Source organism: Nyctereutes procyonoides, unplaced genomic scaffold (assembly GCF_905146905.1).
Source record: "Nyctereutes procyonoides isolate TBG_1078 unplaced genomic scaffold, NYPRO_anot_genome, whole genome shotgun sequence".
NCBI classification, from domain to species: Eukaryota; Metazoa; Chordata; class Mammalia; order Carnivora; family Canidae; genus Nyctereutes; species Nyctereutes procyonoides.
In genome coordinates this window covers 16,310,893-16,328,305 of record NW_026575030.1, presented here as the reverse complement: position 1 = coordinate 16,328,305, position 17,413 = coordinate 16,310,893, and the positions used below count along the sequence as shown (strand labels likewise).

The 17,413-nt window shown below is 55.7% G+C and overlaps 1 protein-coding gene across 2 annotated transcripts in view; it reads left to right on the top strand.

Moving 5' to 3' along the window:
- HS6ST1 (heparan sulfate 6-O-sulfotransferase 1) overlaps positions 1-14,063 on the top strand; it is a 41,636-nt gene extending 27,573 nt beyond the window's left edge. For both annotated transcript variants that reach the window (XM_055316440.1, XM_055316439.1), the window contains one exon: positions 10,551-14,063. In XM_055316440.1, the coding sequence (XP_055172415.1) occupies positions 10,551-11,259 (709 nt within the window). In that variant the 3' untranslated portion in view covers positions 11,260-14,063. The remainder of the gene's footprint in view (positions 1-10,550) is intronic.
- Positions 14,064-17,413: the final 3,350 nt, after the last annotated feature.

Sequence of the window (17,413 nt, the reverse complement as noted above, 5' to 3'; positions counted from 1 at the left end):
AGATTAGGTTTAGAGACCAAAAGAGGGTAGCCATTTATTCCCCTCCCTTTGAAAGGGAGCCCAGTATAGGCAGCCCAGAATGGTAGTGCAGCCCCGAGGTGCATGGAGAACAGATTCTGTCTCTCAGTCCTACCAGCCTTAGAGAGTAGGACTTCAAGCCTCTTGATCCAAGATAACTGCTGGTGCTCTGCGCTTACATCTACATTCCAACCAGCAGGAGAATGGGGGAAGAAAGTGTCCCTAGGCACTTCCTGGTGGCCAGACTGAGTCACACAGCCACACCTGCCTATAAAACATTTCCTGGGCTGCTTCCTCCTTGGGGACTTCCATGCTGTTTCCTAAGCCTGAGGAGTCACTTGAGGGCCCATGGGAGTGCTGTTCCCTGTAGCCTGACTCCCTTCTCACTAGAGGAATGTAGCTCACTGGGTGAGCCAAGGAGGCCTCCTCACTTTGCTGGAAGTTGGGGAGGCAGGGAGCCCAGTCACGAGGCCGGCCAGCCCAGGCCTACACTCACGCAGCCCCTGACCCCAGCGGCTCTATGGGCACATTACTAAGAAGGGACAGCCTTACGCAGGCATTTTCTACAATGCCTCTGGAGAGGGGGTTCCCCAGCCTACCACTGCCAGCTCAGCACTTGATGATTTAGGTTTTTCCTACAGGTGCCAGGGGGGGCTGCTCTTGCAGCCCTGGTATGCTGCAGGGAGGGAAGTCCTGGCTGGAACCAGTGCAGAATCTGTTCACTCCATCAGTTTGCTCCTGTACTGCCTAGGAGCTGGCCCATCTCCTATCCATCTTCCCACTCCCCGTGCCAGCACTGAGAGGACTTCTGGCTTCTCCCCACCCCCCACTCTGCTCCCTCTCCCCAGCCAGGCCCTGTTAATGATGCACATGAGGATTCTGGTTCAGAGAGGAGAGATGACCCAGCTCACAGCCAGCCAAGTGCTCCCCTTGGGGAGCTGCACCTTCAGGCCTCTTCCTGTCACAGGGAGGAGGAGGCAGCCAGCCCCACGGAGGGCAGTCTTAGGGAATCAGAGCTAAAATCAGACTTGTATTTTTGTAAGGTGGTGAATCTCCCATCTGGATTCCGTGCTGGGTCATTTTACTACATGAACTGCATTCCCCAGAGCTGCCCTTTATATAAGGTCAGCAGGCCAGCGAGAACAACAGGACTGGGCTGCTGGGTGCTGTCCGGCCGTAGGTCCTGGGGCCACCAGCACCTGGCCTAGCGTCAGCAGCAAGCATCCTGATGGGGCTCAGCTCAGCGAGCTAACCAGAGCAGGTCAGGCCATGGCTGCCCGCTCTGGCCATCCCTGAAGGTTGTCACTTCCTTCCTGTAACATGGACGTAGGCCTCAGTGAGGGAGCTAGCTGCCCTGCCCTGCAGTGCCCCACAGGCCCTGGTATCAGAGCAAGAGTGAGTAGACAGGGCCCCCAGCACACCAGCCCCAGCTAGCCCCTGAGCAAGGGCTGGAGTACTGTGGTCAGCTCCCACCCACCCAGGCAAGTTCTCCTGAGTCCTCCCTCTGAATTCCCAGTACTTTTCAGGATATGGTTTTAAAGCAATAACCATCCAGATCCTGGCCTCACGATGTGGCCTCTGTCCTCATGAGGGAAGATTCTTGGCCCTGGGAGGCTAAAGTACATCGTTGGGGTGGAAGGAGGCATGGGTATCCCTCACAGTTTCTGTGGCCTCTCTGGGGACCCTCCTCAGGACATATTAGAGGGGAGGAAGTGGCTGGTCCTCCAGGGCCTCTTGTGACCTGTGGCATTAATTTTCTTCCAGTGACTGAGTATGCAAAAGTAATACAGCAGTATGTGTTTTTTATTAAAGACTTTGTAATTTCTGGCTGTAATGACAGTGTCCTCACCCACAGTAAAGGAGTTCCAGCTCCATTGGCACCGGTTAGAAAAATCTGCCTTTATTTCAGGGTGTGAGTTCAGAGACTGGTGAGTTGGACCCTTGTTCACAAAATTCCTGCCGTGGGAGCCTGCAGCCCAGGGCAGAGGTGAGCGGCAGTGTGCCATCCAGAGATGCCAGCCAGCTGGCCTTTTGTCATGGAGGATGAGCAGCGCAAAGCTGTCCCTTTGCTGGGTACCCCAGCACCCCATACCAGACACCAGAGATGTTTTTATAATCCCTGTTCCTTAAAAAAAAAAAAAAAAAAATCCCTGTTCCTCTATTTCAGTTATTTAGACAGTGCACAGGCATCATAGACAAAACAGAAATGTATAAAAATGTCAAAGTAACCCATTTGGGCATATGGGTGTTCCCTAGATTTTCACCGTTGCTGTAAGTTTGAAAATGCTTATAATAAAATGTTAAGAATCCGTAATCTCAGCATCCTGAGGCAGCCACTCAGTCGTCCGCCTCCCTGCTGGCTGCTGACCTTCTGCATGTCCCTACGCACAGAGTCTCTGCTGCAGCCCAGTCCGCTGCAGGTGTTTGCCCTCCTCCATCGCTCGCTGCCGGGCCTCCCGCGTGGGCTAACATGCAGCCAGCATTCTGCGGTGGCCTCGCCACATCCCAGCCCTTCCTGGTACAGGGTGGGCTCCTGGAAGCTGATGCCCGGATGGCCCCTCAGCCAGCCGCGGGACCTCATGTGTTCACCCAGCATGGGGCTGCCTGTGGCCTGAGCCAGGTGTAAAGCCTGGTTTCTGGTCAGAGCCCTGGGCTGCTGGGGATGGCGCCAGGGGTGGGTGGGCTCAGGCATGGGGTTCAGATCAAACCCACGCTCTCGGGGCATGGTGAGGAAAATGAAGCCTCCTCTGGCCACTGGTAGGACCCTTCAGGAAGGGATGGTCACTTAAGGCAGCACCGTTCACATAAAAACAGTTTGAGCTCTACAGAGTCACAGTTGTGGGCTGACTTGCCTGCAGGCAGGTGGCAGGAGGGAGAAGGCTCTTGAGGACAGTGAGAAGGTGCCATTTCGCTGATCTGAGCACCGAGCAGAGCAGGAGCCACATCTTGGCTATCACCCACTTGCCCCCCACCCCCTCCTCCAGGAAGGCACCCAATTTACTGCACCTTTCAGAATTCGTTGTCAACAAAGCAGGGCTCCCGGACCAGGGGTGAGTTGTCCCACAAAAACTTAGACTTAAAACTTTAGAGCTGGCCACTGCCTGGAGCAAGGTCTTACGTGGCATGCTAAAGCGGTGCATACGAAAATGTCAGCGCTGCTAAGTTCACAGAAGGCACTAAACCCAGCATAATCAAATACAAGAATGCATGCTACAGGCGATAAATCCTGTGAGCTGTCAGGAGTTACTGCAGCCCATGTGGACCACAGTGACTTCACAGCACAATTTCTTTGAAGTCTCATGTTTTATCTTTGAAATCCATGTGAATATTGCCCTCTGTGCCATTCATTACCCATCTGAGCTTGTTTTCCTATAAAATGAACAAAACCCCTCTTGGTCTGGGCCTACCTGCACCTGGAGCCTCCACTGCCCCCCTCTCGGGTCACCATGGGCTGTGCCCCTACCACCTCCAAGAAGCCTCCCTGACGTTGCCTGCCCCATTTGGGAGTAGTGCCCTCAGGCCTCCCCCTGACTGTTAACTGGGAGTAGTGCCCTCAGGCCTCCCCCTGACTGTTAACCCCCACTGTCCTTGTGGGTCCCGTCCCACCCTTCCCATAGCACTTGGACACTGAATAGCTGAGAGCCATACCCTGCCTCTAAGCCTGGGACTCATCCTCTGTGAGAAAGGGCAGAAATGCCTGCCCCCTGGGCTGTGCCTAGCATGCTTTGAGCCTTGGTAACTATGGCTGCTGTCACTGTTATGAGGGATCTGGGGGCATTGCCAGTTTGTCTCCTTCCCCATGTAGGGATAAGTGGTGGGGAGCACTCCATATGGAAGGCTTCAGAGAGAAAGGCGTGGGCAGGGCCTCCCCATCACCCTTCTGGTTCCAGTGTACCCTGTTTGGGGGTGACAGTGCTGTCAGCCCTCTCCCTAGCCATAGGCAGGACAGTCTGGGCTGGCACGTGCTCTGGGCAACTTCCTGGGCCTGTCCCCCAGCATAGCAGGCAGTTGTGCTCCACAGAGGTCTCTCCCATAGGTCAAGATACCATGGTCATCCACATAGGCCAGGACATGGTTTAGGGCTATGCTCAGAGAAGGTGCCAGAAGCTTGCTGCTCCAAAGAGCATAACTTGCCAACCAAGTTACTAAGCAGGAGTCCCTGCATTGGGATTGGCAGCATCGAAGGGGAGCCCCAAGAGTGGAGCTGACCGTGTTTGTACACCAAGTCCTCCTGGGTGGGAAGCCAACCACCACACGGTTGCTCCAGTTTGGGAGAAGTTGTGGTTCCTTCCAGAGAGGCCACAGAGCAGCCAGTTCACTAATGCATGGTTAGCTCACAAGCCAAAGGCAGCCCCTACTGGCCTGGAAAACTGGCCCCACTCACCATCCCTGAAGGTGACATCCCAAGGGGTCCTCCATAGACTTCGCCCTACTGACCGCAGTGATGTTAGCAAGTAGAAAGGTTGGAAGTGGGGGGTTGTTGCAGACCAAGGGAACATGGGAGCAAAGGTAGAGGGGACTGGGGCACTTTGGGGAACCGAGGTTCCTGATTGGACAGGGATGCTAGTTCACCTGCAGGGCCTGCTTGGTTTTCTTGGCACAAAACTTTTTTGAACTATTATTTATTACGAAGTGTTTTGTAAAGGTAAAAGAATTTGCATAATGTATGTAGGAGATAAAACGAAAGTAAACCCCTACATCCCCATTGCCTGCCTCAAGAAGGAGGACGTGATGATTGCCACAGAAGCCTCCATGAGCTTATGCCATATCCCAGCATCATTCCCACCCCATGGAGGGCCAAAGCCAGTTTCTGCCTTGAATTTTTGTGTGTATCACCTCATCATCTTTTTTTTTTTTTAAGATTTTATTTATTTATTCATGAGAGTCACACAGAGGGAAGCAGGCTCCATGCAGGGAGCCTGACGTGGAACTTGATCCCAGGAATCCAGGATCAGGCCCTGGGCTGAAGGCAGGTGCTCAACCACTGAGCCACCCAGGCGTCCCATCACCTGTTTTTTAAAAAATAATTTCAACATCTGTGTGCATATCATTGAATAGTACTTTCTTTGTATTTATATTTGGAAACTATAAACAGTAGCATCATACTCCATTAAATTTTCTTAATTTGCTTTTTCTCTGCAACATTTTATTCACCAAATTGACCCAAGTTATAACTATAGTTTGCTCGTTTTTATTGCTGAGCAGTATTCTACTGGAAGAGTAAACCACTGTTTATGTACATGTGCCACCGAGGCAGATGTTTGGGACTGTCACCAACAATGCCTGCATCCTCCAGCGTACGTGGACAGGGTAGCCCTGGGGTCAAGGGTATGTGTGTGCCTTCAGCTTCCCAGTGAAGACCTTCCCTAACAACTGTCCCCAACTCCTGTCCCATAAACAGTTGATGGAAGTTGGCATGGCCTCACTCCTGTTCTGCCTGTCTAGTGGGTATCACATTGTGGCTCAGTGTGCTATTTCCTCAATGACTAATGAAGGGGAGCATCTTTCCATATGCTTTTTTGACCAATTTCCTCATTGTTATATTCTTATAAAAATGAAACTAAATGTTTTCATTAAAATAGTCTATATACAGGCTTCAAGACAGGGAGTTCCAGGAGACTTATAGTAAAAACCAACAGATCTGCTTTTCCTCTCCCTCCTCTCCAAATTATCACTTGCAGCTCTTTTCAGTATTCTTCATGTACTTACTTCCATATTTCTAAATAATTTATAGTGCTATTTATTGATTTAAACATTATCTGTTTGCTTTCTGTTTTGGTAGATGAAGATTAAATGTTCTTAAGCCCTCATACAGCCTTCTCCATGCCCCACCCATCCTCCAAGTAGAGTAAAAAGCTCAAGTTTTTATTAAATCAATAGTCCTTGTTTACATTATGCTACCTCTAAAAGCATTGTTTACTTCCTGAGCCTAGTAGAATGCTTTATTTTCTCTTTTTATAACACTTCTTGTATTTCCTGGAATTAATGATAGCCTCCCCCCCCCCTTTTTTTTTTACTTGTTTTCTGTCATCATAGATGTAATTTTTTCAAGTGATTCCAAAGATCTCCTATGCACCTACCATTCATTTTTTCCACAAGTGCTCTGTTGCATCAGGTAGTCTGTCCATGCCGCTGTCTTCCTGGAACCCCTGTTCCTCTGCTTCTGGGAGGACCAGCAGTCTGTCTCCTGGGTCGGAGCTCCTGTCTCCCATGCTAAATTTTTTGTTGTCATTGTTTACTAGATAAGATACCTAGTCCGATACCTTTCTAAAACAGGATATATGGAAAGTAAGTGTCCTGAGTCTTCACGTACCTAAAATGCCTCTAGTCTCCCCTCACATCTGCTTGATAGTTTTGTGGGGTCTGACATGCCACTGGTCACTTTCCCTCAGCATTTTGAAGCCGTGTTCCTTTGACTTTTAGCATATGGTATTGCTACAGAGAAATTGAGTCCCGTTCTGACAACCAGCCCTCTTTATATATTCTGTTCTGTCCAGGTGCTGCATGGGTCATTTCTTTAGTCCTGGGTCTGGTCCCCACATTCAGTTGCTGGGCAAGTGGGGAGCCTTTTCAGGCTAAATGGATTATATACTCCAATTCTCATTATTTCTTCATCTCTTCCCCTCTGCTTCCTCACTCCCCTCTTTCTGGAAACCTTCTTGGTTGGCACTTGGATCACCTGAAAGAACAGATCCTGCTGAAGAGTGGTGGGCAGAAACCCCCTGTTTTATGAGGGACCCCAGATGTCAGTGCAGGAAGAACTTTGCTCTGGGACAGAGACCCTCTAGTTTTCCATGCAGTGGGGCTGGGGCAGGGACTAGATTAGCCTGGTGGCAGCTGTATTGGCACTGGAGGGCTGGTGCTGGGGATACCACTGAGGGTACAGACTGTTTTGGCCCCTGCCCAGGTCCTCATATCCCTGCATCATGAACCCCTTGACACTTTCACAGAATGTATATTAAGTCACATGTTGGGCAGGAAGCTGCCTGATACAGGGGGTGGTCGGTCATGTGGGGGATTCTTCTGCTCCACACCACACCTTGCCTCTGGATAATGCCCTCATCCCCTCTTTCATCAGACAGTAAACCAGAACATAAACAGCCAGTGTCTGGTGGTGTGGATAATGGGCAGAGAGGGCAGAGTGAGGGAGATGGGAGCAGGGCTCCTGGGCAGAGTGTGGCCAGGGTACAGGCCTGCTGTATCATGGCAGCAGTGACAGTGAGGGCCAGGGTGGGCAAGGTGAAGGTGGGTATCATGCTCATGAGTCTGATGTCAGGCCGACAGACTACGGGTGTGTGTGCCTACAGGGGCTCCCACATTGTCCACACAAGAGCTGGGTAGTGGCCTGGGGCTGCTAGCCCCTTGAGCAGGTTTCCACAGTCTGCCTGAGCCCTTCTCCCCATAGGCCGTGTTTGAGGGACAGGATGGGGGAGAGAAGGACATTGCCCAGGGCATGGCCGTGTCCTGCACAGAGAAGGTGCCACGTATTCCATCCTGATGTCCTTCCCAGTCACCCTGGCAGGGGTAAGCCCCTGCTCCTGTGCAACTGGGCCAGCATCCAGGGATGCAGTGAGGAGAGAAGTCACTCTGCTTAACACCCATGCGATGCACAGGGTGCTGCGGGGTCAGCGTGAGCCCCGGGGGCTCAGGAGGACTCAGCTCAGGCTTCACCAGAGAGCACAAAGAGGAAGCCCCAAGGACCAGAAGACTCACCTGTGTCTTCTGGAACCTGCCAGATACACCAGCAACCCCATCCATGGGGCCTTAAGCCCTCAAACCCCCTGGCATCTCGGCCATAGTCCTCCTAGCTGCCTAACCAGGCAGAGAGCAGCTGTACTGTGGACTTTGAGGAAAAAGCTTGAATTCCTCCTGCCTCAAGACTTGCTGTGGGACACTGGGCCAGTCACATACCCTCTTGGGCTGTGAGCAGAGGGACTTGAAAAGCAGGTGGGCCTGCCTCCATTGGCAGGACTCCCATCAGTCCCGGCTGTCCAGATGGCAGCTGTAGGTCACAGGGAACCGTCACCTCTCTGGCCTACATTAGTGCGTTAGGAGAGACTCCCAGCCACCCGGCCTCCCCAGGACCTCTAGGTGCCAGCAGTGGGAGGGATGATGGCCCTGTTCCTGTTACAGGGACCCGCGGGAGGGTCTGGGAGCCGCAGAGTCTCTGCCAGGCCTACGCCCATAGTGGGACGGGGCCAGTGCTGATGGAGGACGACAGCCTGAAGACCAGGGGGGTACGCCTGGGCAGGGTCCCCGCGCCCTTCGTGCACAGTGGGTTCTTGCCCTCAGAGCTTACCCTGAGGCCATATTCAACTCCAGCTGGCCTTGGCTGGCACCAAGTAGACCAGCTTGTCAGTTGATACTTCAGATGGCTTTTCTGTATGGGAGGAACTCCTAGGCTGCCCCATGTCCTTGTGGATGACGAGGGGCCCACAGCCGTGCAGGGGATCCAGGTGACCCTCAGCCTCCCTGTAGGACCTGTGGGCACAGGCAGGACCCAGTGGGGTGGGGCTACGGACACTCGCACAGAGGGCTGCACTTGTTCTTGTGCATGTTTCTTGTGTCCTTTTGCTTACTGCTTTGGGTCTACCTGTCTTGGCCTCTTCGGAAGCACTTGACATGGTCAGGATTTAGGTTTTCTATTTCATTCCTAGGAAGTTGACCCTTGAATGAACTGAGCTTTCTCGTCCTGGCCACAATTAGGGGCTTTCTCACTGTAGAGGAGAGCCCTTGAGGAGAGGCCAGCCACCCCACCCAGTGCTAAAGCCACTGGGAGCCTCAGGCAACTGCGTAACTCCTCAGGCTTGGTTTCCTCCACTGGGGGCTGCAGGTGCCATATGAGGTGACCTCCCTGGGGAGTCACGCTGGCCCTGCTGAGCACACACACACAGGAGCCAGCTTCCTTCCTGCCTGCCCCCTCCCCTGTGGGAGGCCATGGTCACTGAGCTAGCGCTGTGGCAGAGGCCGAAGGAGGCACCGTGTCTGCAGCACAAGGCTTCCCTGGGGGGCAGCACTGCCTGAGGTCTGGAGGATGAGCTGCGTCAGCTGATGAAGCAGAGGGAAGAGAACACAGCTTGTGCCAAGGCCCTGAAGTTTCTCCCCAGGAGACAGTGAGGGGGTTTAAGAAGGTACCACTGGTCACAGGGCCTGAGGGGGTGCAGGTGGCCCCTTGTGCATCTTCCAAGGGCAGTCGGAGCCACCAAAGTGTGTTTTGCAGGAGCTTGAATGAGCTACCTGCAGAGGCCAGAGACAAGTGGTCCATGCTTGGCTGGGGCACGGTACCTGGGAAGGGCACTTCCAGAGCGAACGAGGACCTGAGGGGGAGATTGGAGCAGAACCCAGGCAGCACAGAGGGGTTGGCAGCTGGGATGCCTGCCCTGCTCTCTACTCCCTGCTGTGAAACAGGTCCCTGACCCCCACTGCCCAGGTGCCCTCCACCATCTGCCTTGCCCAACTGCCCCCGCCCCCGGGCATAGTACAAGCCAATAGGAGCCACAGGGGATGTCAGGGGGCCACCTGCTGCCCTGTCTATTCCTCAGTTATCTGCACAGAAGGACCAGTCTTTCCCTCTGCTGCCCCCCTACACACAGCGGAGCCTTTGGCTGGCTGCCCCTTGCCCTTGGGCTCTGCTTGAGAGATCCCAGGCCCCACAGTGGAGTACATGCTCCTCCTGCAGCCTGGGGTAACCTGCAGTGGTGTATGGAGCCCATTAGGCTCCTGCCACCTGCCCAGGTTCTCCTCAGCCTGGGACTCATCCCACCAGGCACAGGCAGCTGTTCAGCCAGCCCTGGAGGAGAGGCTTCCCAGAATAACCTCTCTGGGGTTGACCCCACACACCAGGCCTGTCTGTCACACAGGGAGTCCTTTCTCCCGTGGTATGGATGCTCCTCGCTTCCAGCACAAAGTGGCATTTTGAGGGATCCCTGACTTCCTGAGGTGGAAGCAGTTCCTGGGAAACAAATTATGAATTATGGGTCGCCTGGGCGTCCTGGGTTGGGTGGTCTACACTGGTGCGGGGGTGAACTGGACCTGCAGGAGGCCCTGACCAGGCTTGGACATGCAGCCTGGTGCTGTAAGTGACTTCTGCCGAGTGGCCCTGTGACTCTGTAGCCCACTAGTTCCAGGTGGCATAGGCTCAGGGGCACCCTTTCCACCCCACCACAGGGCAGAGACGAGTTGTCCCTCATGAGGAGGGAGCAGACAGGAAAGCAGCCATGGGGTTCAGGGGAAGCCCCCGGAGAAGACCCTGGACCAGGCTTCAGGAGGCACTGAAGTCAGGCACATCTGGACATCATGATGGTCACATGTGGCAGACACAGTGGTGGCCAAGGGCCCTTTCACATCCCTGGGCGACATCCTGGGTTTCTCATTCAGAAGTGGCTGTTTGGAGAACTACCCTAGTGGTTGGTATTAGAGGTACCTGTGGTCCCCCAGAGTATACCCAAAGCCATCAGATTTGGGGCTCCCGCCCCATAATGATCCCCAGATTTCCGGCCTCTTACCTTACCACTGTCCCCATCTCATTGCAGGAAGTTCTACTACATCACCCTGCTTCGAGACCCCGTGTCCCGCTACCTGAGCGAGTGGCGGCATGTGCAGCGGGGTGCCACGTGGAAGACGTCGCTGCACATGTGTGACGGGCGCACGCCCACACCCGAGGAGCTGCCTCCCTGCTACGAGGGCACAGACTGGTCGGGCTGCACACTGCAGGAGTTCATGGACTGCCCCTACAACCTGGCCAACAACCGCCAGGTGCGCATGCTGGCCGACCTGAGCCTGGTGGGCTGCTACAACCTGTCCTTCATCCCTGAGGGCAAGCGGGCGCAGCTGCTGCTGGAGAGCGCCAAGAAGAACCTGCGGGGCATGGCCTTCTTTGGCCTCACGGAGTTCCAGCGCAAGACGCAGTACCTGTTCGAGCGGACGTTCAACCTCAAGTTCATCCGGCCTTTCATGCAGTACAACAGCACACGGGCGGGCGGTGTGGAGGTGGACGAGGACACTATCCGGCGCATCGAGGAGCTCAATGACCTGGACATGCAGCTTTACGACTACGCCAAGGACCTCTTCCAGCAGCGCTACCAGTACAAGCGACAGCTGGAGCGCCGGGAGCAGCGCCTCAAGAGCCGCGAGGAGCGCCTGCTGCACCGCGCCAAGGAGGCCCTGCCACGGGAGGACGCCGACGAGCCGGGCCGTGTGCCCACCGAGGACTACATGAGCCACATCATCGAGAAGTGGTAGTGGTGGCCGGCAGGGAGGGAGGTACCTCGGGGGGTGGGGGGGAATCAGATGGACCCACCGGAGCTCTGGTGGGAAGAGGGGCCCAGGTGCACTCGCCAGAGGGGAGATGCGTGCTGCTCGAGGCTGAGGAAGTGGGACACGGTGGCCGGCAGGGCCAGTTCTCATGGTTCCCCGCAGACTGGGGACTGAGGAATCAATCGGTGCAACCCCCCAGGCCACAGGAGAGTGTGCTTAAGGGACACCCTGGGCAGGCCTGAGGGGAACAGGGGCAGGTGGTGTCCCTGCCTCCCTGGCCTCCTTCCTCGCCATGGCCCAAGGTCTGAAGACAAGAAAAAGCAGAGTGGAGACCAGACTCGCCCTGCCAGGAGCACATCCTACACCCACTGTGCACACCTATCTGCTCTCTCCCCACCGCTGGCCGGCAGCAGCCCGACACCAGCTCCAGGCACCTTCCCAGGCTCAGGCCACCTGGGCGGTCCCTGGGCCTCTGGTGGCCCCGATGCTCCTGGGCCTGAGTGAAGCCCCTTCCCTGGGTGCACAGGCAGCCCCTTGAGATGTCCTCAGGCATGGAGCTCTAGCTTCCCCATCTTCAACGGCCAGGGCCCACCTCACCTAAAGCTGAGAAGATTCTAGTCCCGCTCTTGGGAAGCTCATCCTCTCTCTGGCCCAGGGTCAAAACACGCAGTCTGGCTTCATGCTTTGGGTCAGGAGATCAAAGCACACCTTATGGGATCCCTCCCATGTCCCATAGCCCTCAGGCTGAGGGCTGCGGGGAGACGGGCCCACATGCACCTCTGTGGACAGCGTGCATCCCAGGAGTACAAAGGCTGTGACCAGGGATATTGCCACCTATGTCCAAACACCCCTCCCCCTGCCAGCTAGCCTTTGGGGGTGACCACCTAGCCAGACCAGCTTAGGGAGAGAGTTTCCTCTGCCCGATTTACCTTTCTGACCCTCTCAGATTTGTTAGACCAGCACTGGCCCCAGCTCATCACTTCGATATTTATTCAGGGGTCATACCCCACCGTTCCCACAACCCCACATGCAAAAGTACAATCAAGCCTCCATTGGCTAGAAAACAGCAGACCACCTGCTGCCCATGAACCATACGTTGGGGCCACGGTGATTCTGTAGGGCTGGAAAAGGGGACTCAGACTTTCAGATTCTCAACTAGAGTTGGAAGAAATGGCTCTCAGTGGCTCCCTACTCCCCAGATAACACAGCCCTTCTCACCCCAGGTTTTCCCTGCATTTCCTTTTGCCCACCCCCTGGCCACAGCCAGTCAGGCCCCGTTCCTGGCAGCCCTGCAGATTGGAGAAGCCATGTTCCATTCTGTTACAGATACTACCCCCATGCCTGACTCCTCTTGTGCTCCATGGGCCAGGCCACCGTCTCTGGGGGTGCTCTCCCCACAGGAGGCCCAAGAGTTGGGGTGTAGGGAGCAAAATATGAGCCCCACACCCAAGGTGGCTGAGTGGCCTGTCTCCTAGAGAGGACCCACGTGTACCTGCAGGCACTGGGCAGTGAAGGTGACAGCCACAGCCTCATGGGCAGTTTCTACCAGGCACCCTCCTCCCTGCCCCAGGTTCTCTTCAGCCATCGCAGCTGTTCCCCTACAGGGTTGTGGAAGCCAGGAACCTTCCATAGCACAGGAAATCCTAAAGTGGTGTCTAGTGAGTGGCTACCCAGGAGGAGGTAGCCTTTCATCTTTGCTGCCTGCCTGCCACAGGGATGGTGTGTCCTTCCTGCTTCCGACCCCAGCCACTGCATCTTGTAGTCCAAGGGCAGTGGTGAGCAGGCGGGGATGGGCGCTGCGCCTGCCCAACCCCAGACCACCCCCCACAGAGGATGCGTTGTGCTGAGCAGGCAAACATCCAGGTGACCTAGTGGTTCTTTCAAGGGGTCCACCTGGGGGGATCTGTTCTGACACCCGTCTTTTGAAATAGGCCTGCTGCAGGGAGGAGAGTGGGACATGTTCATGAGAACTCTGTCTTGCACAAGCACGTAAGTTGCTGGGGCTTGCTGCAGCCTCCACCAGGAGGGTGTCACTTCCAGGCACTCATGCAGAGCTCAGCCCGGTTCTGCCTGAGTCCCTGGGCACCTGGCCCTCCTCGAGGTGGGCTTCCTGTGTGTGTGCAGGCTTGAGTGTAGGATCTGTTTTGTACATAGTAGAATGTTTTAACTTATGATCCGTTGTCCCAGCTCACACGGAAACACGGGTCTCCCCTTGGTTTCTTTGCTGCATCTGGAAAGCGGTCCGATCTGGGGCCAGGACCTAGGTCCAGGTGCCCAGAGATAGCGCCAGGTGCCAGTACCCCTAGGCCCCTCAAGCCTCCAGTCCACTTCCGCTCAGGCTGCCTGTGTTGAGGTGAAGGTTCCTCAGGCCTGGAGCATCTTCTCCGACATTGCCACCTGCTGGGGCTCCACTGAAGGGATGCCCTGCCTGGGGGCTCTATCTGGGGCTGAGAGGACAGAGGCAACACGCGGTGGGCCCACAGCCCACTCCCTACACAGACCTGCAATGTCCCCTCCTGGAGGAGGAACCAGGGACAGCAGAACTGTCCGAGCAATGAGTCTGTGACCTTTTTTGGGGAACTGGAAGCGTTTAACTTGAACCCAGGAGCGTTTAAAGCTTTATTTATTTATAGCTTCTTATTAAAAAAAAAAAGTGTTGAGAAGAAAATCTTTTGGTTATTCATACAAGACAAACGAGTTGGTGATGGAAAAGCAAGTCATAATCATCTAATTGTTTTTGTCTAGGTCAAGAATGAATGTTAGCAGATGAAATAAACCCTTGACAAGGAGTGCAGGTGTGCTGTGGTCTGTAGCGACAGCCAGCCGCCCCACGCCGTGTGGCCGGACCTTCGTGGTCTGATTCTCGAAATGAGCATCCTGGCGTGGAGGTGGACGTGGAGGTGGACGTGGAGGCGAGGCAGGGGCTTCCCTCCAGTGCCGGCAGCCCAGGAAGAGAGGCGTTCACACGCTTTCTCACTTGAGGCTCTGCGACAGTCCAGGGGCACCTGTCATCCCCGCAGGGCACGGTTTAGCAATGATTCAGTGCGGCGCTTGGCAGCAGGACCCCAGCTCAAGCTCCGGCTGAGCAAGGCAGACAACGCGTGCTCCTCGGTGACCTCCTTCTTCTCCACTTTTAATTTGGGAAGATTGCAAACAAGGCGAAAGAACAGCTCCTGGATCCTCATCAACCCCTGGCCTAGATTTGCCTGAACTAACATTCCGTCATGTTCCCTTGTCCCACAGACACACTTGCCGTCTGGCCACACAGGTGCACACTGAGGACGCACAGACGTGTACACATTCACACGTACACTCAGGCATGCTTTTCTCTGAAATATTTGAAACTACGGCACAGTCCCCAGAATCCTAATCGCATCGGCATGTAGCTCCTAGGAAGGACATTGTGCTACGAAACGCAACGCCACTATCGTGTCCCGAAGTGTGGCGGTGACCCTGGCTCACGGTCGGTCCGGGCTCCGTTTCCCGGTTATCCCCACAATGTGTTCAGGTCGTACTCGTGAGCCGCGGGCCGTGCGAGTGGCCGCGCTCTTTCCTGTCCCCTCTCACAGCCGAGTCCCGCCCCGCACTGCCGGCCTCTTCCCTTAGCGCTGCCGTTTGGACATAGACCACTTGTCTCTTAAAATGTCTGCATGGTTCTGTGCTCTCACGATCAGGTCCTGTTGAACATTTGGTCACAAATGCCAAATGTGGCCACGGACCCTGACGGAGTTCAGCGCTCTGAGGAGACGGAGGGCGAGCCCTTGCTTCCCGTCGGGCCGTAACCTGACCACAGGCCTGATAAAAGCCGTCAGCTCGTCACCTTCTCTTCGGGGACGGCTCGGTTACACAGCAGGAAGCTGGCTGTTGCTGGGCCGTTGCAGGGCCCGGGGCCCTGGCGCACCAACTCTGCACCTGCACGAGGGTCCCCGGGAGACCCAGCAGGCTGAGTCCGAAGTCACTGAGTCAGTGACTTCACACGCAAGACTAGATAGAAAAGCTACGTTGAAGCTTGTGGTTCACACCGCAGGCCTTCCTCTCCCTCCCAGATCGTGGATCTGGATCCTCCTCCTATGTTCTGAGAGGAAGAGCAGGGCAGCTGAGGCTTCTCTGCCGCAGAGAGGAGCCCCCCAACAACTGAGGGGCGGAGCAGAAACCCAGGAGAGGGGGCTCATCGCTAGGTCCCACAGCAGTGCAAGGGGCGAACGTGGCCGCTGCCTGGTGGCTGAGCTGTCCCACACCGGGGAGAGGGCGAGGGGCAGACACAACCTGCAGCTCCAAACACCGTTCTTGACCATCTGAATCCAAGGGAGCATCTCTTTAGTAGCAGAGTCCGGCTACTAGAGGCATCGCACATGGAACCCAGTGTGAAAACACCAGTGCGGCCCCCCACACCCCCAGGTTTGGCCTTTCCTGAACGTTTCAGTAGGAGCCTGCAGCCTGGCTGCCCATCAGGGAGCACAGGGTGGAAGTGTCCACTTCATGACAGGGCCAGCGTGCTCTGGGGCCAAGGTCCTGATGAGACAAAGGCAGAGTCAGACCTGAGAATACCTCCTCCCGAAGATGAGGGTTGTCACCTTCCTACTTCTATTTAAGTCGTAGGCCCCTTGAGGCGCCTGGGTGGCTCCATCGATGAAGCGCTGGACTCTGGTTCTGGCTCAGGTTATGATCTCAGGGTTGTGAGATCAAGCCCCAAGTGGGGCTCACGCTGGGTGCGGAGCCTATCAAGGATTCTCTCCTTCTGCTCCTCTCCCCCAGCACTGCTGGCTCTCGATCTCAAAAAATAAATACAAATCAAGTTGGAGGCCCCCTTCAGCCTTCCTGAGCTCAAGGCTGGGAGGCTCCTGAGTTCTGCCCAGCCCCTCACTCCCTTCCTACTCCCAGCAGTAGCCTCCCCTGTGTCAGCCAGGGGGTGGACACTGTCCCCCCACAGTGGGCCCTGCCCCTCACCCACCGCTAGGCAAACCCAAGTCTAATGGAGCTCCTCTGATATCCGGGTCTGGCCCAGCCCCCCTCCCCATCCAGCCCACTGCTGCCCCCCTGCTGTCCCCTCTTCATACCCAACATTCTAGGGGACCAACAGCTGCCACTTCCTAGGACAGGCCTGCTACTAACTTGCTTTCCCTGGATCTTGACCCCAAAATCTGGCAGCCACTTGTCCTCACTTAGTGCTCTGTGTGGTTCCAGTTCTCTCTTCCCAGAGGAAAGTACTCCCTACTCAGCCCACCTGGGCAGAGTCCCCTTTCTGCTGCCACAGGAAAGAGCCTATCCTCTGCCCTCCATGCTCCCAGAGCATGTTCCCCAGAGGCTAAAGGCCAACCCCAGGGGGATGGCAGCCCACAGCCCCCTCCCGGGAGTACATGCCTGGTCTCGGGGATCTCCAAGCCTGGGAGGCCTCCAGAGGAAGCTGTGTGCATCGATGTCGTGGGGACCCTTTGCCCCTCATCCCCTTCTGGCTGGCCAGCCCCCTCCCCATGAGCTTTTGCCCCATTGCACTGGGGTGGGCACCCAGCCTCCTTAACAAGGCCTAGTTTGAAGGGCTTCACCTCCATATCCCAGGAGACCCTCTATGAGATGCTGGTCTTGGGTCCTCTCCCTGCTGCAGCAACAGGGAAATCTCTCAGGAGATTGTGGTCAGATCAGGCTTTGGATTCCAACTAGACCTCCACCTGCTATCTGTAAAATGGGAAAGTTCTGGAGGAGGAGGAGCCAGACCCAGGCAAGGTGCATCACATCGCAGCCTAGGCCTTCATGTCCAGCTCCAGCTCTGACCCCGAACAAGCCTCTGGGGAGGGCACACAGACTCCTGACCCTTCCCATCACCAGCTCTGTCACCCTCCACACTGTCCATCATGGAGCAAAGCCAATGGGCACACTTTTCCCTTTCTTTTCCTCAAAGGACCATGACAATTTCTCAGACCTCCCTGCCCCCCAGCCCCATCCATCCCACCTGCTCAGCGCCATCTGGTTTCCTGCTCCTAGAGGTTAGGTGGGTCACCTTCTCTGGCTGCCGGACCCTCCTGGCCCCCCCCCACCTGTGGGACCTTCCACCTCCACTGATCCCCAGTCCTGGGGCCCTCTTGGCTATGCTCTGGGTGTGCCAGGTGGGACTGGGCTCTCAGGCAGGCCCAGGGGAGGAGTT